The sequence below is a fragment of the Gambusia affinis genome, linkage group LG15, assembly GCF_019740435.1.
Source record: "Gambusia affinis linkage group LG15, SWU_Gaff_1.0, whole genome shotgun sequence".
Taxonomy (NCBI): domain Eukaryota; kingdom Metazoa; phylum Chordata; class Actinopteri; order Cyprinodontiformes; family Poeciliidae; genus Gambusia; species Gambusia affinis.
Window position 1 is genome coordinate 19,428,636 of NC_057882.1, and position 27,934 is coordinate 19,456,569.

The 27,934-nt window shown below is 41.7% G+C and overlaps 1 protein-coding gene across 5 annotated transcripts; it reads right to left on the reverse strand.

The window, feature by feature from the left end:
- Positions 1-27,597, reverse strand: wscd1b (WSC domain containing 1b). Of its 5 annotated transcripts, XM_044139606.1 has the most exons (11): positions 27,336-27,597; positions 27,146-27,258; positions 22,389-24,984; positions 19,878-20,476; positions 10,120-10,234; positions 8,739-8,923; positions 4,637-4,758; positions 3,009-3,198; positions 2,341-2,505; positions 2,052-2,252; positions 1-865 (listed from the first exon to the last, which is right to left on the reverse strand). In XM_044139606.1, exons 4-11 carry the CDS (start codon positions 20,266-20,268, stop codon positions 513-515), a joined length of 1,722 nt encoding a protein of 573 aa, XP_043995541.1. In that variant the 5' UTR covers positions 20,269-20,476; positions 22,389-24,984; positions 27,146-27,258; positions 27,336-27,597; the 3' UTR covers positions 1-512. The 5 variants fall into 5 exon arrangements, with proteins under 5 accessions (XP_043995541.1, XP_043995542.1, XP_043995540.1 ...); XM_044139607.1 differs by having other exon boundaries at positions 27,197-27,597; XM_044139605.1 differs by lacking the exons at positions 22,389-24,984; positions 27,146-27,258; positions 27,336-27,597 and adding exons at positions 21,320-21,429; positions 21,841-21,996.
- Positions 27,598-27,934: the final 337 nt, after the last annotated feature.

A 27,934-nucleotide genomic window follows, 5' to 3' on the forward strand; every position in this document is an offset into this window, starting at 1 on the left:
TCTCGCTTCAAATCTTTAATGACATCAAATCTCCATAGAAATTCACAGTTTGTGATCGGCCGATCTCGTCTCCCACAGAGTCCGTACAATCACATGTGACATTTCTGAGGCCTTTTCCTCTGTCTGGAAATTCAGTCTTTCTCCTCTGTGTGTTAGTATATCTGGATATGCTGGCGAACGCGGGGATGTGGGCTGAACCTGGATGAGCACATCCATAGGCTGGCAGTGGGGTACTCTGCTTACCCTGACCCTTCTTCAGGTCCACAGTTCATGTCGAATCTTCTCTCGAGTGAAAAGGTCAAGGCCTTGTACTTTTCAACAACTACTCTCCGTTGGATTTCTCAGTGAGCTGTCATGGTTTTTGTTCGTTTCGTTTTGTGACCCGGCTTGTCAAAGAGTCACTCGGTCCACTTTTATCAGCCGATCCAGTCCTGCTTCCTGCTGAGCACGAGCTGCAAACCTTCGTCTCTTCAGACCAAGGGTGACTCAGTCATTTCAGAGTCTACCCACCATCATCTGGGGAGGTACTCCTGTGGAAGACCACTAAAGTTCCTGCTCTGAAGCGCCTGGTCAACCGTGAGAATGAAGGAGTCAATCATGCGCCTCATGTCAGGAGTGAACGGGTCAAAGGAGGTCCGCTGGGCCCCGGGACGCTTGAAGTGGCCGTCCTGGTTGCTCTGCGCGCACAGCAGCCTCTCCTCGGTGATGGAGACATTTAGGAAAGCAGCAACCAGTCGCAGCTGGGGGAACAGGGCTCTCTGCAGCTCCTCGTAGTGCACCACCAGGAGGCGCTGTCCAAACTTCAGCCAGCTCAGAGCGTGGGAGGCCCACCAGGGGGCGTAGCTGGAGACAAATTCTGGCCACTCTGCAGATAGAAGCAGGGAGGATAGGCGGTTATTTCCTGGTAATTACTAGATCATATTTTAATGTGCCTTCATCTAAAAGATCTTCTTACATTACTGTTTAAAGACAAAGAGCTCAAAGTCTGGTGATTAGCAGAGATGAAATTATCCTGGAGAGTGGGCAGAACTGAGTGGGTGGGTGTTTGAGTTTCAGTTTGTTTGAAGAGGCAGAAAGGAAGCAGAACACAAGCTGGCTGATGCACAAAAATACTTTAATCAATAGCAACCATGTTATTAAATTATCACTCCTCCTAATATCAATTTCAACTCTTTTTTTGGGACTAAACCTTTTATAAAGATAAAAATTATTCAGCCTAGCAGGCAGAGAATAATATGATTGTCAACCATACACACACACACACACACACACACACACTCATGGCTCCGGACATGCAGAAGACTGTTGTGAGATTTCAAAGCAGACTAAAACAAGTCATCATCATTCAGGACTTCATAGGTTCTTGTTAAGACCTGCTGATAAAGACTTGCTGATAAAAGTCCTTAAAACATATTATGTTGTTTATTGTTCTATAGTTTACGACAGACAGGAAAATGGAAATAGGTGAAGTCCCAAACTCATTAGTTTGGCTTTTATCTGTTTTGTCTGACAAATTTTGACCTGTTCAGTCAACTGCACACCGGTTGTGTGTAGTTGATCTGTGTTCAGTGGTTCTGAATGTCTGTGCACCTCTGAAATATTGGTGAGGAGGACTTTGTTTCACACGATGAAGAAACCTTCTGTTTGAACTCTTTGAGAAAGAAATGTCCTTGACCTGCTGAGCAAAGAACCCTTCAGAGAAGATGTGTGTGTGACTGTGAAATCGTTTCCACTGAATGACCTGTTTATTAAAAGTAAACTAATAGTGTAAACCAAATAATATACTGATTCCTCTAGCAGGCTATTGTAGTGACAAACCTTTTTAGTAATAGTACAAAAAAATAGGATTTTTTTTCTACTTTAGAACAGCTTGTCATACTTTTCTATTATGTCTAGAAAGGGTGGTGTTTTTTGGTGGTCTTAAGAAGGTAACAAGATTGCATGTGTGTGTGTGACCGTGAAAGTTTGCCTCACTGTAAATAAAGGGAATGCGTGACAATAGAATCCTCCAGCAGAGCCGTAAAGCACTCGACCTTGAGGCGCACCATTACCTTTGCTGTCCCACTGCGCCTCGGTGGCGTGGCCCAGATGTCCGGCACACTTGCGGTTGAATTCAGCTATTAGAGAGCGATAAGGGTTTCGAATCAGCAAGATGGCAGAATCGAACATCTCGATTTCTTTCTGGCCACTTTCGTGCGTCTTCACACAGATGCTGCGGCCGCTCTTCCAGTAATCCTTCTCCCCTTTGAAGCCTGGGACCCAAGAAGAAAATCGATCTGACAAAACATGACTGAGAAACATTTCAGCTGCTCCGTTTCCCTCAGCCGCCCTCTTTCCTACCTCTGTTGTAGAGACTGCCGTCGAAGTAGAAGCTGCCGGTGTAGTAGCCGGTCACGAGTTCAATCAGGTGTCGGACCCAGGTGTTGCCTGCGCCCGGAAAACTGGAGAGCGCCACCAGGGAGGAGGATCTCTGAGGCAGAAACATTCTCTCTTTGCACCTGGAGTCTGCAAGAAAACGTTATTTTCCTTTATTTGGCGAATTGTCAGCTGTGTTCCCAGCAGATGAGAGTCATCGAGGAAGCTGAGAGCCCAAAATGGAGTCATTTCCAGGACAACTTAGGCACAAAAGCTGGTGTGACACTAACTGCAGCGTGACTGCGAGAGCTCTGAAATGGATCCGAGTCGAGATTTCAGGAAATATGGAGAGGGAAAAGGGGCTTTCAAGTGTAATTTCCTACTCTGTCATTCACTAAGTGGTGTTCCCCAGAGAAACCAACACAGGGTTCAGACACAGAGTCACGGTATGGACTGCTTTTATCACAGGCTATCCTCCTCAGATAAAACAGAGGGTTGAGCTTTCACTGAGCGGCGTGATCAGCAAAAAGCCCTGACGACGCGGACGGCTGGGGGCAGAAAACATTCGGCTAGTTATTACGCTACAGAAACGTTTTAGCTTCTTCTTCTGCTCGCCTACAGCTGCCCGACATGCGTGGAAGAGAGATTCTCACCGAGGACGGGAGTGTGATACACCTGGTAGTGGCCGCTCTCTGGCGGGGCCGTGGACCCGGATGTTGCCGTGCGGTTTGGGACGCTGCTGTCGGCGCATCGCTGCTTGTCCGCCTGTTGGTTGATGTTGAAGAGAGACGATGTCCAGGTGCAGAAACAGTGGGGTCTCTTCAACACAGCCAGGGGGAGCTCCTGAAAACATCCACAATTACAAATGACTTCTCAAATTTTTAAACCTTGATGGGGTTTTTTTCTTATTTTTTCCACATTCTGTCATGTTACAGGTTTTTCTTTGAATGTTGTAAGAGTGGACGAAAAATAAAACAAACATACATTTCAACAATTGAAAATATGAAAAGTACAGCTTGGATTTTAACTGGTGGCCCACAGAAGCGGATCACTTTAAACTGGTACAAAGGCAAACATAGTCGATCGATAGATAGATAGGATAGATTAGATAGGTAGATAGATAGATGTAGATGTGTAATTTATTGTCCCCAATGGAGAATTTGTCTTGGACATTGTACGCTACATAATTTACACTACAAACAATAAAAGTCATGTAAACACCACAGTAAAATTATTAACACATGTTGCTCAATTGACAAAAAACACAAACTGCAAATTCCCACATATCTCTGTCTAGTAGTAGGGAGCGGTGGAGAAACGTTAAGCAGAGTTGGGTTTGAAAGCAATATCTCAACCTACCAAAGCGCAGCTGCCTGCGCAATAATCTGTTCACTCTGGAGGAGCAGCAGAGATCCACAGCGGAGGTCAGATGCTGAATGTTTTTGTCAAAAAACAGGATTCTTTGTGTGACACATCACCTCAACAACTCCATCATCACAATAAAAAATGATGGCAGAATGAAGCTTTTGTTCAGTAGGGATGCTGGCAGGTTATTGGAGGATGGAGAGAGCTCAACATAGAATAGCAGACAGCTAGCTAGTAGCAGGGTCAGATTTATTTGTTGGAATGGCCCAGTCAAAGTCTACAGCTAAATCCAAAAGAGCATTTTGGCAAAATTTGGATGCTGATATTCTCCATCTAACCAGAACGTGAGCGACGCTGCATGGAATAATGTTTACAGCTGGTTGAGACCCAAACAGATATTTGGTCTGCAGGTAAAAAGTGAGAAGCTACTTATATGAGGCACTGAATTCTCCACGCTGCGTCCTCTGACTGTTTCTGTTCCTGTCGGTCTCATCACATCTCCAATCCACCCTTCATTTTTTTCTCATGACGTTTTCTCACTCTTCCAGCTCCAGAAGGTGAGAACTTCCAGTGCCGGGGCTCGGAGATGCTGCGGGGATCTTCTTCTCACTCCGGTTATGCATGCCTGCACTCACACCACACCACGAGAATTAATCACGTTGCTGTCAACAGCACGCTGCTTTTCTCTCCCCCTTTTTTTCAGTTTTTCAGCAGAGCTGCAGCCGCTAAGCTTTTAGAGCAGAACTCAGGATTCTCATTAAAAGCACATTAAAGCTTTAATATTCAGCAGAATTCAAAGAGCCGTGTTCTCCCACATGTGATCCGGCAGCCCTCTGAGCCGGCCTCCTCTGTTCCACTGCTGGGTGCGCTAAATTAATCATCAAGCCTATCCCTCTTTCTGAGCCGGGAAGCCAACCTTATCGGTGCACGTCTCGATGCAGGACTGAGTGGTGAGGTTGGGCTGAACGGAGTGGATCGGGAAGGCGCCGACGGTGCCGTTCGTCAGCTTGAAGCAGCCGCGGTGGTGAACGTTTCTGACTGGAGGGAAGCAGAAACACACGACAAGAGGGGGGAGGGAGTGAATAGCTGTGTGTACGAGTTGCTGAATGACAACAAGCTGAAATAGAAATTTCTCTTCACAGGGTAATTTGTTTTTTTCCCCCCGCTCTGACAAGATTCCGTCAGCAGACGTTCAGAAACAAGAAGTGGAGATTCTAATCTGTCGGCTGAATCTCTGGAGACTGTGTAACACATTCACAGCTCGGCTGCAGATCTCCGGAGAGAATGAAGCTTCCGATCGGGAATGCTAACGCTGTTTATGATTATGATTATTTACAGCAGTTGCCCTTGCCCGGGTTAGGAAGGAAGTGCACGTCTTTATGGAACTAATATTGCAAGATTAAATCATGGGGCATGAAGTAGCACACACAGCAAAAACTCTTCCCTATTTTCGCACAATAACCCCCCCACAAACCTTCATGATTTTACCACGATTCTATGCGCATTTTGATAAAAGATTTATATTGGATGTTTTGTTCTATGTACTTTATGCATTTTTTATTCGGAAAGAGGATGAAGTACTAAACAATTATGAAGAGGAAGAAAAACTACATGCTCTTTAAAATGTTAAAAAGGCTCAATATTAAAGTTTTCAGCCTTCATGGAAGAAGACATCTTCCATAAAAATGAAAAATAAATAAATAAATTAATTAATTAATTAATTAAATAAATAAATAATACACCATTGTGGTGTAAATAAAAATGGTAGAGATGCTTCTGAGCGAATCATCTCTACCAAGAAAAATGGTGGTGGCATCATGCTGTGGTGAACATGCTAGCTCCTTAAAGATGGTGGCAGGATGGAGGCACTTTAAAAAAACAAAGAAAAAAACATACACACAAACTCTTACCAAATATATATCTATATATAGATATACATATATATCTATATATACCAAATATATATCTATATCTATATATAGATATATAAATAAATATTTATTTATTTATTATATATCTATATCTATATATACCAAATATAGATCTATATCTATATATAGATATATATTTGGTCTGGTTTCTAGACCAAATATCTCGGTACACTTGAAATGAGACAAAACTAACATACAGGTAACTTTTCAGCGATACATAATAATCTGTTTTAAGCCAATGATTCCTTAATTGTTTTAAGTCAATCTGCTAGTTCCACTGGCAGATTGTTTTATTTATAACAAGATATTTTTCCCGTGTTATAAGAAACCAAAGCAATTTTCTAGTTGACTTTACAGGCGAACCTTCATTTTCAAGTTAAATCATCTTCAAATGTTTTACAGTGTAGAGTTGGATCTTCGTCATTTACAGAGCGTTCAAAATGGGCTTCAACATAAATGTTGTACTTTATAATGGTATTAAGGATCTGCTGAAACTGAAATGAAAGTGAAAAAGGAGAACATCTCGGTTGTCACTTTGTTGTTTTATTGACGATTTCATTATCAAAACTTATTTTTCTCATTTCCTTATAAACTTGTTTCTATCTGTGATGCTGTGAAGAACTTTGATTTGCTGAGCTTGTTGTTAATGTGCTTCAATAATAAACTTTGAACTGAGCTGAAATAAAGCCAGTCATTTTGTGGAATGAACATGAAACTCAGAAAGCATGAAGTCAGTTTGAAAGACTTCTTTATTCATCCATGGGAAGTTGCCAGTCTCTGGGAGACAAACACTGTTTTGCAATTTGTTTTATTTTATTTTTAAATACATATGTTGTTTTTAAGTAAATGGTACAATTAGAAATGACTTGAAAGCCCAAAGATGGGAGCCAAGCTATTTGATTTAATTTATCTGCAAACAGAAATCATCATCAGCGGCTCACCTGAATAAATAGAATGTTGGTTTAAAAACGGGAACCTCAGACTATTTCTAATCTTGTCCTCAGGCTGCGCCACACACGCAGATGTCTTACTTTTAGGTTTTCGGTGTGTTTCTTGAACATCACTGTGAAAAAGCAGTCAGCATTTACAATGACTGCGCTTACAAATGTGGCTCAGAAAGAGACTGCAGCAGCTTGATGCTTTCAGCATTTGTAGCCGCAGCTGAGAGGCCTGATGACAGCTCCCAGACGGCCGTCTCACTAATGCGGAGAGCTTTCTGGAACGTGACTCTCCCAGGTGTGCATCAGACACATATAATGACTGTCAGAGCAGTGATGGAGGGTCCTGTCACCTATCCGCCAGGGTAAAAAAAAATAAATAAAAATGTTAAAATGCGGACATTTTCAGCCTCAGTGCATGCTGGGATGTTAGAAAAACAGATTCAAAATATAGATGTTTTAAAAGGTCATGATTTTAAGCTGCAGAAGGCAGGTCGGCTCATACAGACAGCTTTTGATCATTCTCATCGGGTCACAGTAGCTGGAATCGTCAATCGTTTTTTTGTGCTGTAATACGAATTTGTTTAGTGTGGCTTGCAAATTAACATCCATTATTTCAAAATTTCCTCTTCCGTTCTGTCGTAAAACACTACAATAAAGACTTCACTGCAAAAGCACAAAATCTTACCAAGTATTTTTGATCTAGTTTCTGGGGCAAACGTCTCATTGGACTTTATAGGTGCTTCCCCCCCCTTTTTCTTTTTACTTTTTACAGAATTTTAACCAAAACATGCTAAAACTCTGCTACTCGACAAATTTTAGGTAGAGTACATTTACAGGCAAAGGTTCTTTTTAATCTAAATTGCAAAATGCAAATATATTTTTTAAAAGTTTCGGCTTAATCACAGCTATGAATGTATTCTTTGAGAAAAAGACTCTTTTTTTTGAGTCTGTAGCAAAGACATTCCCCTTTTGTTATAATTGCTGACTTCAAACTGTGTTTGATGTTGTAAAATTGCTAATTATTGTGCAGTTAATGGCATATATTGAGTTAAGCCCTCACACTCTAAGACTTTAACACGTGCTTAAATGCCAGGTCAGATTATCGGTCTTTATGCTTGGCTGCCTGTGCAACAGTGTGACATAACTCGGGGAAATTAAATCAGATTTAATCCCTACAAACAAAATCATCATGACGTCAAAACCCTGTGTCATGGTGCCAGCTCTACATCAAAAACACACACATTAAAATTGAAAAAGAGCACACACACACGCACACGCCCCCCCCCCCCACACACACACACACACGCACACACACAGACACACGCGCACGCGCGCATGCAGACAGACAAATTTCTTGGCCCCACTGGTAAAGATGTCTGAAAGCCGTAAAATAAATTCCTCCTTTACTGCAGCAGCAGCATAATGTCACATTGAGAAATTCAGAAAAAAATCCAACAATTAATGTGCGTACATTTACTTAGTTGGGAAAAATATAATATGTTGCTTAAAATAACAAAATCCCTGGTGGTGTAACAACTGGCAAATTTAAATGTTTAAAAGTTTAGTTCCAGGATCTATTCACCTATTTTACCAACTTGTAGTTTTCTACTGGGACTGGAACTGTCCCAGTAGAAAGGGCCATAGAACTATGGCCCACTATGGAGCATGGAGGAGAACCTGTGATGCTGGGGGCTTGATTCTCCTTCAAATGCAAGATCTGCTGAAGAACTGGAAATTGGTAATCATGGGGTAGAACAACAGGAAAATGATTCCAAACATATGGCCAAATCAGAAAAGGTTTACAGATTCAGTTCTGGTTTGTATGAATTAGGTGCTCAGGAGGAAATAATTTCTCAAACATGCATGAAAGAATATATATTTTAAACTAACAGTTTGAAATATGAGGATTGCAATAAGTATGTCAGACTCAATAGACATGAATAGAGAAATAAAATCAGACATTGTGCTGTGCATGTCTGAAGAATTTCTAGCCAACAGAATTTCTCAGACCAGATGTGCTGCGTATGTTTCCATGTCAACAGCTTGCATCCCTTCCTATAGCTTCAGAATGGAGCTGGTCCTGTTATTGCTGCTCTCGCCCGCATTAGTAGCAGAGCGCTGCGCTCCTTGAGGGGAGTTAACTCACATTTTCTGTGACCTGGCAGCTGCTCCTCCACCTTGTAAATGGAAAGACGGCCCACGCCGCCACAGGGAGACCCCCTCTCGCCCCGGCACACCAGGCTGCAGTCCTCCTCTGGAGCCTGCAGGCTGCTGATCCGGTTCCCACAGTGACATTCAGCGCCGTATTCCAGGCCTGCAAACTGGTATCCACTAACCACACACACACACACACACACGCATGGAAGCACAGTTATTTCCCTAGCCAAAGGCATTTCATAACCTCAGACTCTTCCCCTCAGGCAAAGTCATCCCACAGGAGAACATTAGGTAAGATTTCACACTTATCATTTATTTCAGACGTCCCTGTAATAAATATATCACATCCCCTGAGATGGTTGTCAGTGTTTCTGGTCATGTTCTCGTCTGACTGCATAATGTCCTCTTCTGCACGAGCTGCAGTCACCTCTGATCTGCGCCCGTGACTCATCCTCCTTGGTCTACTTTCATCCTTCCTCTTTGGGAAAGCAGAGCCCTCATGAAAACTGACCTTTTCATCTGCTTCCTTGTAAATTGCCTTGCCATTTTTTTTTATTTTTTTTTTTACTTTAGTTCATCTCTGTAATTGGCCCGCTCAGGTACACACAGCCTGACCGCTCCATTTGCGGACTCTGGGTTGGTTGGCCAGAAACGTGACTATGTGTGTTTTCACACCTGATAATCGGGTAGACTGATCACATTTGTTCAGCTGGTGCAGTTTAAACCTCAACTCTTAGAGAAAAACCTGCTCACCTCCTCACATGTGGGGGCGCTGCACCAAGAACCACTGAAGTAAAGGACACAAAACCCTCTGAAGAAGACACAGAGCGCAGCTTCCTTTTAAAAATGAAGCGAAAATGGCGCGGCCTCTGGTGGCTCTTGTGTCTTTGGTCAAATGTCACGAGCCACTTCTCCCTCTAGCGTCAGACTCTTGTGTTTTGGCTGTATTTACCCAGAATGCCCTGCTCTATAGTCCGCTTTCCTGCTTTTTGTTGTGACTTAGAAAAATAATGCTAATAATTCAGAGGTCATTCCTCGACTTTGCCCTTGAAGGTGGCTCCAGGTCTTTTTGAAGGCCAAGCGGGCGCCGCGCGTGCTGACCCCCCTGGTTCATTGTCAAAGTAGCAGAGCTTCAGAAAAAGCATGTCTAAAGACTGATATCTTCTCTCTAACCACAGCGGTCGGCTCATTAGGCTTCCCACAGTAACAGACCGAGCCGCCGGCCCAACACCCCCAACCCCTGTCGTTTCTTTTTTTTTTATTCCCCCAGACACCTGGCTGGAGACACAGGGGCCATTCATGGTGGAGACAGGGATCCTAAAGCTTTCCTCACACAACGGGCCCTCTGTGGGCCCCTCCACAGGGATTACCTTTCCGAGCAGGTGTCCTGACACAGGGAGCTGGTCATTTTGCGCAGGTCATAAAGCATGGTTCCGCCCAGGGCTCGATCGCTGGCGTTATGCAGGAAGCAGCCCATGTAGGTTCCTGCATGGGTCAAAAATAAAAGCAAACACAGCTCAGTCAGAAGGAACTGACTTTTTTTTTTTTGTTTGTTTTGTTTGTTTTTTACTCCATTTTTATCTGGTTCTCTGCACATCCTCACAACTAAAGCCTGAATTCAACATGCAATGGAATCTAATAAACGCTATAAAGTACAGAAATGCTCCTGCAACAACGGGCAGAACTGAACTGAGTTTAGTTGAAATAAGTTAAAACAATTTGTAGATTTGTCCCCAGATGTTTTGGTTTCCAAACCACAAAATGACCGCAGAGCCGACTTGTGAGTCCGAGTGACGGTTGATGACTCAAGCATTTATTTCAGCTCAGTTACATGAACAGGAGTAAAACTCTCTGTAGCCTCTGATATCTATAAAGTCAACCGGAGTCATCATTCAGTTTTTAACGTCCCGTTGTCCCACAGTTTATGTCTTTTTTAGGGTAATCTTATTCCAATTATAGGAAGACAGGTGAAAACCTGAGATGATTTAATGGTGAAAACGAGTGAGATTTCACCTTTTCATTTCTTTTTTTTCCAGCTGTGTTGGAAAGTGGTTTAATTCTTTAATGCTTTGACTGCTCAGCGATGCCCCCTGCTGTCCAAAAGCTGAAGGCAGCAGGTTGTTAATGAATGGGCTGGCGGTACTCTCTTGTTGCATGTGTTGCTTAGTGAGGAGCTGAAAAACAAACACGCCTGTGTATTTCTGTGTATTTTAAGCGTGTGTGACTGAAGAAAGGCAGCGTCTATTAGGAAACATCTCTCCTCCACGTTCACTCATTATGGGATTTATCTTTAGATCGAGTTGTTGTACCATGAATTCCGAACCTTTATTTAAATAATGCGTTTGTTTTTTCATTAGCTTGCTAAAATAAGGCAAAGTTTCTTTATTGTATTTTCTTGAGAAATCATACATGATGGCTTCTGTGCATTTTCAGGGTTGTTGCTGGAAACTAATAATGCGAGAGTTTAGAAACACGGACAATTGTTTAATTTGCTCATTACTGAAGCTCTCCTAGAGCAAACCTACACAGAGCCGCTGCATTTCAACAAGCTTAATATGTGCATTCTGAGTAAATAGAACCTAAATATAACGTGTGTAACCCCAGATGAACCATTACTGAGTTTCTATCGGAAGCAATAGTGGTTACATTATTTCTCATTTTAAAATTCTCGTTTGGCTCTTGTTCAGAGCTTTGGCTCAAGTCTTTCATCACCAATTTTATTTCCTCTGTTACCTTGAAATACATCAGAATCTTCCAGAATGTTTTTTTAGAGAGAGCAGTGTCCTGGACCTGTTGCTTTGGCAACCCAATCATTCATGGATAGATGGCTGTGTTGCATTTCATTAATTTTTGTCTCTGTGCACCATCCATGTCCGTTAACCAGTTTCAGGACTCGACCAGAACCCCTCAGTGTAAATTGCCTTGAGAAATAATGAGATTTGGTTAAATATAAAACCAGGATTTAATGCCGAAAAATGATCAAATGTTACAACCCATACATGTCATTATAAATGGAACAGATATAGGGTTGCATTCACCGTCCAGCGCTGGGGCCAAATTTAGCTCACCTTATGGATGCAACCAAGTGAGGCAAAGACTGTAGCGAGTTTAGCTTTTATTCTTCTCTGCAATCTGTACCCTCCCTAAAGAGCAGCCTACTTAGTGGCGGCAGCCACAAAAAAACATGGTTATATCAGCTGCAGCGTGTGCGTGTAAGCAGATAAAATAGGATAAAAGAGATACAGTAGAGGAAAACACAGAATGGATGGATGGATGGATGGATGGATGGATGGATGAGGAGCATTGTTGCATCACATCACATGAGCAATGCACGTGATAATCGGCTGAAGGCAGAGTTTCAGAAAGAGCAGTAGCTTCTTAAAGAGACAGAGGCCCAATTCCAAGGCGTCAAATCAAAGTTATTTTGACAAACAGCTCTGGAAGAAATGAAGAGCTCACTGCTCTGAACCCCACTGAGAACCTCAATGTTATTCCGCCAAATGTTGATTTCTGAATTCTTCCTGAGCTAAAACATCAGTGTTGTTATTTCTAAGTGAATATGAACTTGCTTTTTCTTTGCATTATTTGAGGTCTGAAAGCACTGCATCTATTTATTTATTTTTTTTGTCATTTTGAGCATTTCTCATTTCTTGTAAATAAATACTAAATGTTTGCTTGGCATTTTAGAAACGTGTTGTCAGTGGTTCATAGAATAAAGGAACAATGTTCATTTTACTCAAACATAAACCTATAAAAAGTCAAATCAGATAAACTGATCATTTTAAGTGGTTTGTTATATTGTTTCCCAGAGCTCCACACACAGCATTTTTGTACCAACTGAAGGCAACAAATTTCTTGACTGTGCTATAAAATGTTTCAGTCCCAGACCCCTGAGTTAAGAGTCAAGCCCCTATCTCTAACACACACTCTAAAACACACAGTTAGCTGCACTGCAGAGCTGGGGGGCCGAAGCAGCCTTTGTGTTTCCACTCAATCATAATAACTGTCAGCCCTAACACTGGCATTATCTGTGTCATGTATGACTGACAAGAGGTAATCATCCTCCCAGTTATTCTTAATTCAAATTATTTTGAAGCTGCACACTTTTCCTGGAACAGAAGCTGCCCATGCAGAAAGAAAGCAGCAACAAATAATGTTCTTTGTCAGGCTAATACGATGCGCTGACAAGATTAAGGCAGCGTATAAAACGTCGCCTGAATTTGGTCTTTGATGTTATCTTTGCTGCATCATCTGCCACTCGGCTGACACATAAAAGCAGTCTTTGGGAAAAAGAAAGAAAAAAAAAAACAGCTCCTGTCACCAGAGCAGCATATGCATTGCTTTTGTCTTCAGACTTCAATTACATTTTTCCCTGAGGACTACATCTGGTATATTTTTAAGTTCTGTCCTAAAAGTTATTTCACAAACCATATATTCTGAAGGGATTTGTATTGAGTTTCTGTTGCGTAGAGTGCATGGAAACATACCCTCCAGGTGAGCTCTTTGCTTTAAATCACAATCCCTGGATGTAGCTTGCATAGAACAACAGATTTCAGTGAAACTGAGACTTCCTGTTGAAGTTTTCTTCAACAGACTAGACTGTCACCGAATGCTTAAAGGTGGATTTAAAGGGCAATATTCGGTAAAAAATAATCTTTTTTCAGCTTTGTATCATGTTATAATGTTATTCTCTCAAAGAAACATACTTGGAGCGTCGCCTTGATTCTGTTATGAATGACTGAGAAATCCTTTAATTGCCTGTGGCAACCATTCAGCTGTGGAAAACACCTGGATGGACCAAGCACCGCCTTTAATGCACAGCGACTCCCCTTTGACTCCCCCACTCCTTTAGACTAGCCAGAAGCAATTAGCAAACACTTGGTGGAACTGATCTGCTACTTCTCAGTGCACAGCTAGTAAAAACATTGTTAAAGGGTAAATAGAGGAGCATTGTTTTGATGACTTCCTGAAGGCGGAGTTTCAGAAAGAGCAGGAGTTTTTAAAGAGACAAAGGTTCAATTTCAAGGCGTTAAATTACAAAATCATATTTCATTTAAGTCATTTTTGATAAATGCAGCATTTTTATAACAATTGAAGGTAACAAAGCTGGCTGATAGTGCTATGAAATGTCACTGTATGCCTGGAATATACATGATACTGCTCCTTTAGAACGTGTTGGAATGAACTACATGCAGCAGGGTTTGCAGACAAGATGGGAGGAAGCTATGGGCCGTGAAATCTCTGGCTGTCAACCGTCGGCGTATCGAATAAGTGATTCAATCAGGGCCCGACATTCTTTAAAGCCCATTCTGCCGGGGGCTGCTGGAGCAAAGCTGAGTCGCCGGTCGCCTGTGGGCCCTGGAGAGTACCAGTGGAGACCGTCAGGAAGCGCTGTGTGACAACATTAAACAGAAGTAGCTACGATAATCAGTCGAACGAAGAGCGTTTTGAGGCATTGCCCAAGGTGAGAGCCCCTCCCATCCCCTTCAGCCGCCCAGAAGGGAAGGTTAGTTCTTTAATCAAAGTGAGGGAGAAGCCCCAGGCGTAGCGGGCTCAGGGCTAATGAAGGGAAGCAGCCTGAATTCATAGACATGATAGAAATGACTGCATGGAGGACTGACATTGCTCGGCTTTTTTAAACACTCAGAAAGATGGCTATGCTTAGTCGGTCCCTGCAGGACTGGATGGAGGGAGTTAATGATGGGAGGACAGAGGAAAAAGACTCATGCCTCTGCCAACTGTGCGAGGTCATCAAGTTGAATGAGACGGGAACCTATTGCTAAGTAGCTGCTAGCTCACCCAAGAACTAAACAATCTGTGATAGCTTTGCTAAAATGTGATCATATAGATGAATTACAGAAAAAAAAACTTTAGTGAGACTGTTATAGCTAAAGCTACATAGAAATTGTTTGAAGACGACAAGGTGAATGCTTTGGAGCGGACCAGTCAAAGCCCAGACCTCAATCACATAGAAAATTTGTAGGAGGACCTGAAAAGAGCTGTTCAAAGCTGATCCCCATAAAACCTTGGCCCCAAAAGTGATTTTTAATCTCAATACAATATCCATACAACTGTGTTGAAAAGATAGAAAACTTACTTATTATTCCATCTAGTAAGTATGATGAACAGGAGTAAGTAAAACAGCCCGCAGCATGATGCCACTGCCTCACCTGGCATTCGGCTAGTATTTTTTTTTAGGTTAAATGTCATTGTTAAGGAGTCAAATCAAGCTTTTGGACAACTTGGTTGAACTGAATTTTTTACAGCACTTGAAAAATCTATCCAGGCTCAAATATTTGGGCTTTTGTCCAGAGACCCGAGATGTGAGATTTGGAAAACTAGATTTGTGTTGGATGGATGAGGGCTGTTAAATGACAGCTAAGGCTTGGCTGCGTTCCTCATGAACCTCCTGGTTTTGCATCTAATTATTTCTCTGAGAATTATGAGCACTAAGTGAGGAAAAGCTTAATTACACAACTTTGATGCTGCAACACAACATATGTAAAGCTGGAAGTCATTCATGTCATTTTGTGTTTTAGATCGAGCAAGTCGTCCTTAACGTCAAATCTTAGCTGTCAGAGCCCAAAGCTACATATCTTAACATTTAACAAACTGGGAGCAGTTTCCTGTTTTTGCTTGTAATTTAGCCTGATTGGCATTTGAAATACTGAGAACTAATGGAAGATCTATAGTCTGCACATAGCAATGCCTGCATTTTACCTTGACTGTACATAAAGTTTTTGATCACTACGTTTTCAGACACTTTTAGACTTCTAAGTATAAATATTTGAAAAAAAATATGTTGTTTTCTTACAAACATTTAATCTATTTTGAATAATTAATACTGTACTGTTTAATGACTAGGACCATGGTGGAATATTCGTGTGATAGAACTGATTATTTTGTTGTGTAAACTGCCTTGAGACAACATTTTTTGTGACTTGGCACTATACAAATAAACTGAACTGAATTAAATTGTTCAAGCGCTCAGGCTGTTTTAGTCTACTTAAAAAAAATAAATTAATAATAATAATAATAATAATAATAATAATAATAATAATAATAATAATAATAATAATAATAATAATAATAATAATAATAATAATAATAATAATAATAATAATAATAATAATTTTGCAAAACTATGTTGCTATTTCGGGTCAAACAGAACAGGCTCTGTAAGCCTCAGGGCTGAGCTCACTTGATAGAAACAAGTTACAATTTAATCTCCAGCATATGGAAAATGGTCTGCAATTTTTAAGTTCATGTTGGTTTGCAAATGACTTGTAAATCTATTTCTCATGATCTACCCTGGCTGATTCAAATGCAGCGGGACAGATTTATGAATTGCTGCTCACACCTGCTCATAAGTGTTGTCCCAGACAATCTTATCTCATGTATTCACCTCACTACGTGTCCTTACAGCATGACCCAGAGCCTTTTTGGAACAGTAGGTGAAAATATGTTAACATTGTGTACAAGGTTTAATTATGAAGGTGAGCTTCAATTTGTTATGTAGGTGATCTAGAATTGCGCCGCTCGTCATGGCAGCAACTCTGTCACGTTGGTTCTGATTTGTTCTTTTGCTAGATGGAAACATTACTTGTTATTGCATGAAAAGAAACATGGAAGTAAAGTAAAAATTGTAATGGCAGAAAGTAAAAATTGACTTCTAGAATAATCATGAGTGGCTAGAAGTGACAACGCTACTCTACATTTGCGACAACATATAGCAGCTTTACATGCTGTTGAACAGCAAAACATAAAGACTACTTTTTGTGTCCAATGTAAACTATAACATATCATCAATTATTAGTTGAGATTATGGACTTATACAATCAACTTGGATGCAATAGGCTTCTAAAGCTACACAGCAGCTACACTGTCTGCTGCATGATGAATAGGCAACTTTGACTTATTTTAATTAAGCTAGCCAAAGAAAATCAGACCCTCAACAAAAAAACAGAGCAAAGCTGCACCATTTTCATCCATTAAGCACAAATAACCTGACAAAGAGGGAGATGTTCCTGCCAAACAACACATAGAGCAGCTTTGTTCTTCTCTTGCAATAAAGGCGAGGTACAATTATTTAATCTGCCAAATGAAAGAAGTTGATTGGGGAAAATAAACGGTTCTTCCCTATTTAATGTTAACAATCCTAAGCTTTATTCTGTTAGCTCTAAGAACGTAGCAAATGATCAAAATGGGTGTAATGAACATAACAGATATGCAAAACGTTTATTTTGATCAGAGACTGAGGAAACTGCAGGTAACCGAGGAGGAGTAGTTACTGATTTAATTTCATCATATAAAGTGGATGTGAGCACATGTGTCATATTTAGAAAGAGCACACAAATGTAAAAACCAGGGTAGAAAGCATTTTCAAGAGAACAACTTTATGCTAAGAAACAACACCTCGATTGTCAGGTTGCTGACTCACTATAGTGGCATGAACTGTATTCTTACTGAGGCTTCCAGCTGTTATTTTTACTGTTCACAAAGATTATCACACATACCTTTGTCACATCTCTATCAAAAAAGCAATTCATTTTCTCGGCCATGGATTCTAAGCTTCCTGGAAAAACTGATTAAATGCACCGTTTATTGCTGTTGCATACTTTATTTTGCAACATCACGAATGATTGTACCTCGGCTTCAGGCTGAACCCTTACAGGACTGTTGGCACCACAGACCTTCACTACTTCCTTCTCTGCTCACCAGAGGCGTACGATACTGCAGAGTTTGGTATTGATTGATTGCATTTTTTTGTGATGTATTTGTTGCTGCCTCTTAGCGAGGACTCCCTTGAAAAAAAATGGGTGTTTATGCTGGTAAAATAAACTGTAAATAAAAAAAAAATTGTCTCATACCAGCTATAAAGTGGACCAGTATCGCCGATACCAATACTGATACCGATACTGATACCGATACTTTTATTATTGAAGATTGATCATAAGAATTCTAATTGTCAGGTGGTTTGGTGTTTTTTTTTCTTTGAATTGTTTAGTTAAAACCCAGCACAGAATTTGAACGAAGTTGGCAGATGTCTAAAAAAATACTTTGATAACATATCAGCGAGATAAACAATAGAAAATCATGACCAATTTGTGTGTTTTGCGTTTTTCCTTAATACGCCAAATCAACTTGCATTTGAGAGTATATCAAAACAAGTTCTTTTTAGAAATATTATAGAAACTGCAATACAATAGTAAAATATATTTCCAAAGGGAATCTGAAACTTAAGCATCCATTTTACCACACTAGTATTGATTTGATTCTGATACCGACTTGGGATCGATATTGATATTTTATATCGACTCTCCCACCTCCTCTGTTCTCTATGCTTCCAAAACAGAGCTTTTGCCAGACAGCCGCTTTTGAAACTGATACAATTCCTGCCTGCAACATTTTTCATCAGTATTAACTCGCTTAGCGATTGAGCAATCACATTCTGTTTCCGTTTTAAGAAAGGATTAAGTGTGCCTCTTTTAAAGAATGAGACAGAAAGGCAAATGTTCCACCAGAGCAAACTCCTTTTGCTCTTAACATTTGAACAAAATGGTACAAGCAGTGATAAGCACTGTAATGGATTGGAGAAAATCTGAAAGCATGCCAAAATATTTTAAGTCTACTTAGCAAAGAGCACATGCTTGGATTCTATTGCTTTAATCCTCACTGGTATCCATTTTTCCCCCTTTTTTTTTCTGTGTACTGCTTTGGCTTGCAGAAGCTTTTCCTCCTCTGGTTCTGAGAGGGCCGTTGAGCTCTTTCTGTCGTCTACGAGATCTGGGGCACCACACGTAAAATGTCACATGAATCTATAATGAAGCTCTTCTGACTGTTCTGGGGTCACGCTCATCTCTTTCATACATGTTGAATGAAATCTGCTGTGAGTGCTCTGTGAGCATTGTACTGAGTATAATTCCTCAGCTCCTGGCTATCTGAGATAAGAAGGTACATTACCGAATATATAAAACACTTGTATGTGTCCCTTTTTTCATACATAATTCACCGGCGAAAACACCAGCCCAGATCGTCAGCCTTCTGCAGCTGTATGTCAGACAGCAGACGTGCTGCGCTTTCTTTCTGTGTGAGTTTAAATGACAAAAAAAAAAAGAAAAAATAAATGCGCTTGAGTTGACTCACACAAAGGCACTGAAAGCCACATACACAAAGGGGCAGAATTTCAGAACAGAAGAGAACCAGAGAATAACTGAATTGGCAATATATATGTATATATTCAAATTCTGATCTAGAACTGACCAGATCTGTTTGTTTCTATCATTCATGAGAAATCATTCACTTTGCTTTGCATTTGTGAGAAGCTGGTCAGTCAGTTAAACGTTTTGGAGACAATATGTTTTTCCGCCATTGAATGCTTGATGTCTGCTTCTGTAGCAAAATTGGGTCAGCTCTTCACTCATTTTCTCTAAACACATAGTCTGTCTCATTCATGCCTTCAAGAGATGGGAATAAGCCTGAGAAATGAATCGGTGACCAGAATGAGACAAAACAAAACCTTTCTGTAACTGGTCTCTCAAATTGCCCTTGGCTTCAAGTTTGCGTGTGTGTGCATGTGTATATAATTGTTTATCATGCGGGTCTCGGAGTTGTCCTATGACAACCCAATGACCATTAGAGATAGGCACCAATCGCCCCTTAACCCTTATTGGACAGGTGAGTATTGATAATGAATGGATGACCAGGGAACACACCACATGGTAGTGCAACTAGGTCAAGGTTTGAATCAACTAAAATTGGTATTAAAATATTTGTGCTTAAAAAAAGGCAAGTACAAACTCTCTGATTGGTGCATTTCTACTTTTCCATTCTTAGCTTTTGAATCAGATCAGATACAACCAATGACCCTAAACTTATTAGGATGGATTTCAACTGAAATTGGCAGAGCTGGATGGGTGTCATGATGTTGACCGTGATGTTACTGTTAAACTTCAATCAGCTAAGTTGTTGCCTGTTGACCAAAGTTCATCCACAGCTTCTCAACAGCCCACACAAACAGTGATGTTTAATGACAGACCAGAAAACCCCCCAGAAAGTACAGTTTTCACACGGAGATGCGCTGTTTACAGGCATAACTCCATCAGCATATTCCACCTTCCCCCCTTACCTTTGTGTCTGCTGCTCCTGTGCTGAGACACTTTCTGCTCCGGACTCTCTGGCAGCAGACTGTGAAACCAGCGGCGGTGGAAGTGTTGGACCCCCAGCCCGCGGGAGCCGGACCAGCTTCGCGACGCTTTGACTCCCCCGCTGGACACGGCCTGAATGGCGGCCCATCTGGAACGCGCTCTCATGCCCATGCCCGCCGTCCCGAGGGCAGCGGGAGGCGCGACGAGAGACAGCAGGGGTGGAAGGCTGGGGGGGTTGGGCTGAGCCGCCCGGATGGTGGAGCGCTGCAGGAGGAGGATGCTGCCTGCCATCAGGTAGGCGATGCCCAGGCAGAGCAGCAGCATCTGGGCTCTCTTCAAGAGGCAGTGCAGCTTGCTGAGGGGCACCGCCATACCTGCTCAGTTCACTGCCTCCCACTTCAGTCAAAGGCCATTAAATGGTTGACCGAGAAGATCCGGAGGAGGACTCCAAAATTTTGCAGAGAGTTGGAGCTTGTGTGTCTATGTTGGTCCATGTTGTTGCCAACAGCAGCAGCAGCAGCAGTGGGAGCATGGATGTGTTGAAATAAAAAAAGGTGGGATTTATGAATACAGAAAGATCCTGAAAATGATGGGGAGAAAGACACAAATTAGGGCGATAGACTGAAAATGGGAAAAACACAAGTGAATGATAACATTCTGAACATTTTAGGTAAAGTGACTATCTCTTTATTGTGGCACTTATTAGCAGGAAGTCAACGTTATGATAGAAGCACAAAGCTTAGCAAGTAGAGGCATTTGCACAGGTTTAGCAACAACCATGAATGTTGCTGATGATTTGACTGCTGCATTTCCAAAGCTGCAGCTCATTTTGGGGTTTCTTGTCTGCATTGGTCAGTATCAAGGCATATTCCCACGAACATTAAATACTCATAAAATGTTATTTATATAAACATTTTTAACATGTTTGAGACTATAGAATTGGTTTAAAATGGTAGAGGTCCACTTTGGTCTCAGAGAACATTGATATAAACAAGCAAGCAATTGTTTTTCCCCCAAGATGTAATTCTACTGCATTTTCACAAATGAATAACAGCAAAAGAACCAATGATACTCTCTTAGATCAATTTTTTTTGTCATTTTATTTGCATAATTTTCCACAAATGTCAGCATCCCTTAAAGAGAATAATGCATCCATCTTATTTTTCCAAAATGTTTATGTTCGTCTTTATCTTAAAACTCACAGAACAGCAGTAAAATACTTTTTAAAATGACAATTCTCCTGTAGCAGATGTTTATCAAAAGCCATCTTTATTCAAAAGGTAACATTCTAAATGATGTTGAAACTGATGTAGCTCGACTCAGGGCAAAAACGGTCATCTACTGTTATCTACTGCAGGTACTGCTCTTAATAGTTCTAACAGAAGCAAACCATTGCTTAGAAGGATGGTACAAATATTGGTACCTGACACCACAGTGGACCGTCAGGGGTCACAGAGTTACGCCTGATCCTTCTTTATCAGTGTTGATGATACATTTATCAACATCCAGATGATTTAGATTTTTCCATTTGTTCTTGAAATAGAAAGGGAAAAAAATCAACTTGTGCTCCATGATTATTCAGCTTACAAATAAAATCTCTTCACCGAAACGTCATAATATGCGCTTCTGTAGTGAGAAATGTCACTTTCCTACCCTGGCTGCAAGAATATATGCGTGATGTTCCCCGCACAGTGAATATATATATATATATATATATATATATATATATATATATATATATATATATATATATATATATATATATATATATATATATATATATATATATATATAAACCCCTGCAGTGATAAAAACTGTGTGCTTTACGGGCGCTTATGAAAGGGGGGTATGACGGGGGGGATTATCATAGCAGCGCCCAGATCAACTCTCATCCTGACAGCGATAAATATAAATGCGATGAGCGACACACACACAAAAACACACATGGAGAAGCGGCGCCGAGACTCGATCAGAACCGGTGGTCGCAGCAAGCAGCGTTTCGTGCATCCTGACACCGTGAGGAGGGGAGCGGTGAAGTGAACCCCCGCTGGTCGGGCTGGTGGCCGTCACACGTCATTATGTCCTTCACATCCACTTTTCCTAACCGGGGCTCTCCCGACAGAACGATGGGGGAGAGAGGAGAGGAGAGGGGACAGAAGGGAGAGAGGGGGTGAGGCGGTGTTCCCGAGAATAACAGCCCCTAACAGAAGCAACAGTTTGCACGACGATCGAGTCCGGATGTCCAAGTTGTGCTCAACTCTTGATTTTATGCGCTAATGAAACAGACCAAACTCATGCAAAAAAAGAAAAAGAAAAAAGAATTAGATTAAGATTTGATGACACATGGCGCAGGAGGACAGACAGATCACTTGAGGGAGTGAGCACGCATCAGTCGTTGAAGAAGCCAAGGTCTTCCATCTTAAGCCCCTCTCTGTCTCTCTCTCTCTCTCTCTCTCTCTCTCTCCCCTTCCACCATTAAGGTCTCAGCTTACCTTCCGATCGCTCCTCTCGCACGGCTTTGTTGTCCTGCATGTGAAGGTCCGCTGGGCTGTTTAGTATTTCCCACAGCCGCTGTTATGCAAGGTCTCCATCTCTCTCTCTCTCTCTCTCTCTCTCTCTCTCTCTCTCTCTCACACACACACACACAAACACACAGGGACTCTGAGAGCGGACGAGCCAGCGCTGCTCTCTGTCGCCCTGAAAAGGCTGCCGCGGCAGGCAGAATGCGAGAGTGTGTGTGCGTGTGTTTTGTGTGTCTGCTGTGGAGGAAGAGGAGGCGATGGGGAGGAGGAGGAAGAGGAACAGGAGGAGGGGGGTGGGGGTTGGAGCTCAGGCTCATTTACATTGGTGATGTAAACGCGTCACAGCTCCTCCACTGTGCAGACAGGAGAACCGAGTCCAGCATCCTGCACTGCAGCTCTACCGTGAACCCTCTTTATTCCTGCAAATAAAGTTTTTATTTTATTTATTTATTTTATTTTTTGTCGTTTGACTGGTCGCCTGATTCATGGCCTATGATCATATATGGTCGTCTTCACTTAATGCGCTTCATAAATTTTCCGCGAGTTATTATTATGCGTGACGTCCGCGTTGAGTTCGAAGCGTGTTTCAGCACCAAGATCAGCGAACCGTCTACCTGCCGCCTGCCCAACAGACAGGTCTCCTACTGATACACTCACAGGCGTCGGCGACGTTCAAGTCCAACCATACTATAGGCTACAATTATAAAAATTAGAGATGTTCCACAGAATCATGGGAAATCTTTACAACAATCATTAGAACCACATGAATTATGCTGGGAATTTTCTTTAAAATGTGATTTCATTTAAATACACCTTGTACCCGAACAGCTAGTGAGATTTTCCTGAGGAGATTGACGTTCGGGAAATCTACCATCTTTACGGATCTATTAGCTAGTTTCATTTTGTGTACTGTACCTTTAAGAAACATTGATGCCGTGGAAACTTTTTACATTTGTCACATTGCAACCAAAGACATACAAAGGTATAATTTGTTGGAAATGTATGTGATAGACCAACGTTATGAACGTGAAACAAGGCGGTGGCAGACTGAAACGTTGATTAGAGGGAGGATGGATGTCAAGTAGAATGAATTGTGGGGAACATTAGAGCTCTAGTGTGTTAGAGCAATAGTCTAATGTCAGTCCTGCAGGTTTTAGTTCTTTGCTGGTTCATCAAACCTGAATCAAATTATGGTTCAATAGCAGATACAGCTTCTATGAAGAAAAGCACTCGGAGAGAACATACTCAACAGCAAATAATGCAAATTGGAGGGCAGTAGAAGAAGAGTGGGGTCGGTTAGCTATCTCTGTGGCCTATAGAGATAACTACAAAGACACCTGTAGCCTTTAGCTACAGAGATAGCCTATGACTGCAGAGGTAACTCAGAAAGAGGCATGAGAGAGAGGCTGACTGCAAGTAGATGCCACGGGTTTTTAAATTTTCTTATATTATTTTTGAAAGCAATGTGTCTTTATCCTTCCACCATTTTATCATTACGCACTACTTGGTGTCAGATTACCACACAAAATACCAAGAACAGGCACTGGAACTGTTGCTGTAAATACACTGGGGAGTTATGCTCCACTACTTTTTGTTAGTAGAAAAAAAAATTGCTGAAAAAGGCTCTGGTTTTCAAGCTTGAGAAACAACCTGGAGGTAGAGCAAACAGAAATGTCCTGCAGTGACTGAAATGCCATTACCTTGCCTCATAACCACAGTGCATTGTGTAAGCCTGTCTGGGTTGGTTATGTTGCCCAGTGGGCGTGAGCTGGAGTAAACTGTTACCTCGCTGTAACCCCTGGTGAGTGTCAGCCGGGCTCAGGGCTTGCTGCACATCCGGCGTACGAGGAGCGACACGGCCTCCCACGCCGAGCGTACCGACACTGTTATTATTCCAATCAGCCTTCATACTGCTGGAGCTTGACATTTTGCCCTGTGGTTACGCTGTGGAGTTGCAACCTTTTCTAACTCGACCTCTTTGCATGAACAGCTGCAAGAGGAGCTTATCTGCAGGAGTTCATTGGAAAAGGATGAAGCAAAATCCCCAACAGTGTGCCTAGTTGTTTTTTTTTTTCCTTTTCTTTTTCTCCCCCCTATTATATTTTCCTCATGTGTCTCTCCTCTCTACCCCATGCCGGCTTCTCCAGAGGACAGGGCCATCTGTCCCCTGTGTCGCAGTCAATTTAACCCTATTCAGCCCTTCAGATCGGCCGGCGCTCAGACCCTTTTTGCTCAGGCAGGAGGCCTGAGCTGTCACTCTGCAGTCTAGACAATAGAGCTCCAGCCTTCTCTCTCTCTCTCTCTCTCTCTGCCTTTCCGTGCCAGCTCACAGACATTGATCACCTCTGACAAGACAGAAACACTTGCTGTTGTCTGTCTGCAGCACAGCCACCTCACTGACTCCTCCGTCCTGTATTCCTTCTCCTCCTCTGTTCTGCGGCAGCGCTCTGCCTCCTGAAACGGTGAGTTGTTATCTGAAGAGGAAGCTCAATGGACTTGGAGAGCGTTGTCCCAAAGCAGCTCCTCGCAGAGCCAAATTATATTCATTTCAAGCCGAGGGTGTACGCTGTAGAGAGAGAAAAAATATTGAAGTTGCATTTAGAGTTTTGCGAAACTACAGAAATCTATTTTTGTTGTTGTGTTTCGTCACGCTGCAACTAAAGGCTTCACAGATTTTTTTAGGCAATATACTCAAACAAAGAGTTGGACAAGTATGAAGTAGAAGGAAGATTTTTTTTTTTTACTAGTAAAAATCCCCAAAAGTGTGGAGTGCACATTCAGCCTCCTTGCCAGCCTCCTTCACATGGCAAAATTCAGCTGATTTTCAAACCTGAGAAATTGCACACGTCAGTAAAAAATAAAAAATAAAAATCTTAGTCATAACAGGTTTGATGTCGAGCTGCACATCACAAACAGACTGACTATACTCGTCAACAATCCCATGACAGACAGAAAATCTCAAATAACCTCTGGAGACCAAACTTGAGTTCATGGCCGACTGGGGAGAAGCAATCAGAAACAAATTGAAGTCTTTCCTGTTGTTTCCACCAGCTTTACACATCTAAAGGCAGAGAGATGGTCTTCTTTGCTAAATACCTCTCAGTCCCAAGTCTATCAGACTGAATAGCAGGTATCAGTTTGAACATCAGCTTTCAACATTCTCAATTTTGCTCAGCCTTGGACTTTGACTGGGCCATTCTAATACATGAACATGATGAGATCTGCACCGTTCCACTGTAGCTCTTGCCGTACATTTAGACGGAGTATTTAGCTCCATCTACTGTAACACCACCCTGTTTAGTTCTCCCTACCCCTGCTGAAGAAAAGCATCCCCACAGCATGATTCTGCCACCAGCAGCTTGATAATCTGTGACAAAATTTAAGCACTCAAAAGACTTGCATGATTATCTATAAGCAGGTCATATGAATGGCAGGATATCAGTGAGAATAACAAAGTTTATGAAAAGTCCTAGAAATACTGAAGTCAAAAAAACAATGTTTTGCCACAACCAGAACAGTCAACAATGTCTGGAATTAAATATAATAAACCTTTATTTTTATAGCCTCTGAATATGAAGTTACATTTTGTGTTTCATAAATGATAATCAGCATCACAAAAGGTTTTATAATGATCAGAGTTTTTTATGTAGCTGCTTATTTTACTTCTCCTTACTTTTACCCCGGTGTACATTTAAAGAGCCATAATCCTCACTAAGACTAAGAAGTTATTGTTTCCTCCTTTTTATGCTAACGTCTTGAAGGCAACTGGAATGGATTTGTCTGGTATGGCTCTATTTCTCCATCTTCTCTTAATGGGACATTATACCTCCTTAGCAGATTCCGCTTGCTCTAGTATTTCTTCATAAACTGCGGAAATATTATTTATGAGCTTTGCTCTGTTTTTCTTTTGATATTTTCTATTACTGTAGGATTTCCATGCTAAAGCTCTGCAAAATGTGTGCAACCCACCCTGCTGCTGCTGACAGATAGTGTTTAGGGAGAAAACGCAATCCTCAGCTGAAAACTCAAGAAACGCACACACACACACACACGCACACAGCCCCACATACCCCCACACACGCCCACACACACACGCACACACACCTGCACACGCAAGCATCTGAAATCAATTTGCTTTTGAAAAACGTACATTTTCTCCCTTTTTCCAAAGCTATAATAAACCGTAAATATACAGTCAGTGCCTTTCAAATGCATTAATATCCTTTGAACTTTTCTTTTTTTTGTACTATACAATCAAAAACTTCAATGTGTTTTATAGAGCCTTTATGTGACCAACACAAAGTAGTGCTCAGGCGTGAAGTGGAACCGAAATACAGAAATAAAGGGAAAAGAAAATTAAGCATGAATTTTTTACTAGGTTTTTTTCTTTTTTACACAAAAAGGAAACATAATTATGTACGGTACGCAGTCCACACGTTCATTTTTTACATTTTTGAAAACAATGTATCCTTCCCCTTTCGCTTCAGAGCTATGAATGTCTTTGTGTGCATAAAATCCCAATGAAATACGTCAAGGTTTCTGTAGCGTCATGTAAAAAAGAAAAGTGTGAACACATTTTCAGCGATCAGGACCTCGGAGGTGATGGAGCACCAAAAAGAAGTCTCACCTCTATGAAAACAACTGCCTGTTAGTGAGTAAGATTTCCAGCAACAGTCCCATCACAATCTGTTTTAAACCAAATGGAAGCTTGTGTCACTTCTGCTTACCAAAGACTCCCTGTGACACATGTCCTCACCGATACACGTTCCTGTACTCACTGGGATCTCTGCTGTCGTTCCCCTGGGCTGCAGTGCCACCACTGCTTCTCTTTTCCTCAGCTCTGCTGTCACATAAGTGCACCATTGTTAGTGCTGACAACAAGAAACTCGCCTCCTCTGGACTCACGTTTGGACTCACTCTGCCTCTGCTGACAGATTCCTTTTCTTCACGTTTCTTTTTTGAGAAAGTTTCCATTGAAACTCCTCCTCCGCCGCCGCTTTGTACTGACACACAGCTCAACTCGGAGTCTCTCCCGGCTCCGTCCAAGCTGCAGTCACTGCCCTGGTCTCTCTCCTGGTCGGGCTCTGACCCACCTTTCTTACGTGATCTTCCAGGCTCTGAGTGCAGCCTAAATTCTTATTTCTCACTCGCTTTGCGGCTCTTCATATGGAATTCAGAGTCTGAGCTCTCTTCTTCCTGTGCTGCCAGTCCTACAATGACCTCTGACCCCCTCCCATCAGATTGCACACCTGCACCGTATCTCCAGTGTGAATGTGCAAATTCTGCCCAGCTGAAACATTTTAAGCCCTCTTCCCCTTCCTCCATTCCTGTGATCTTTGACCTCCCGTCTTTGTTTTTGCCTTAAGTGAGACATGGAAGGTAAATTTTATTTTCCTCACATTTCCAAACGAACTTATTCTAAGACAATTGAATATTTAGAGAGAAGAGGATTCTGTATGAGAGTCTCATGACTGTCATGATACCCTGATGCTTCAGCTTCCAGGCAGCAGAAAAGA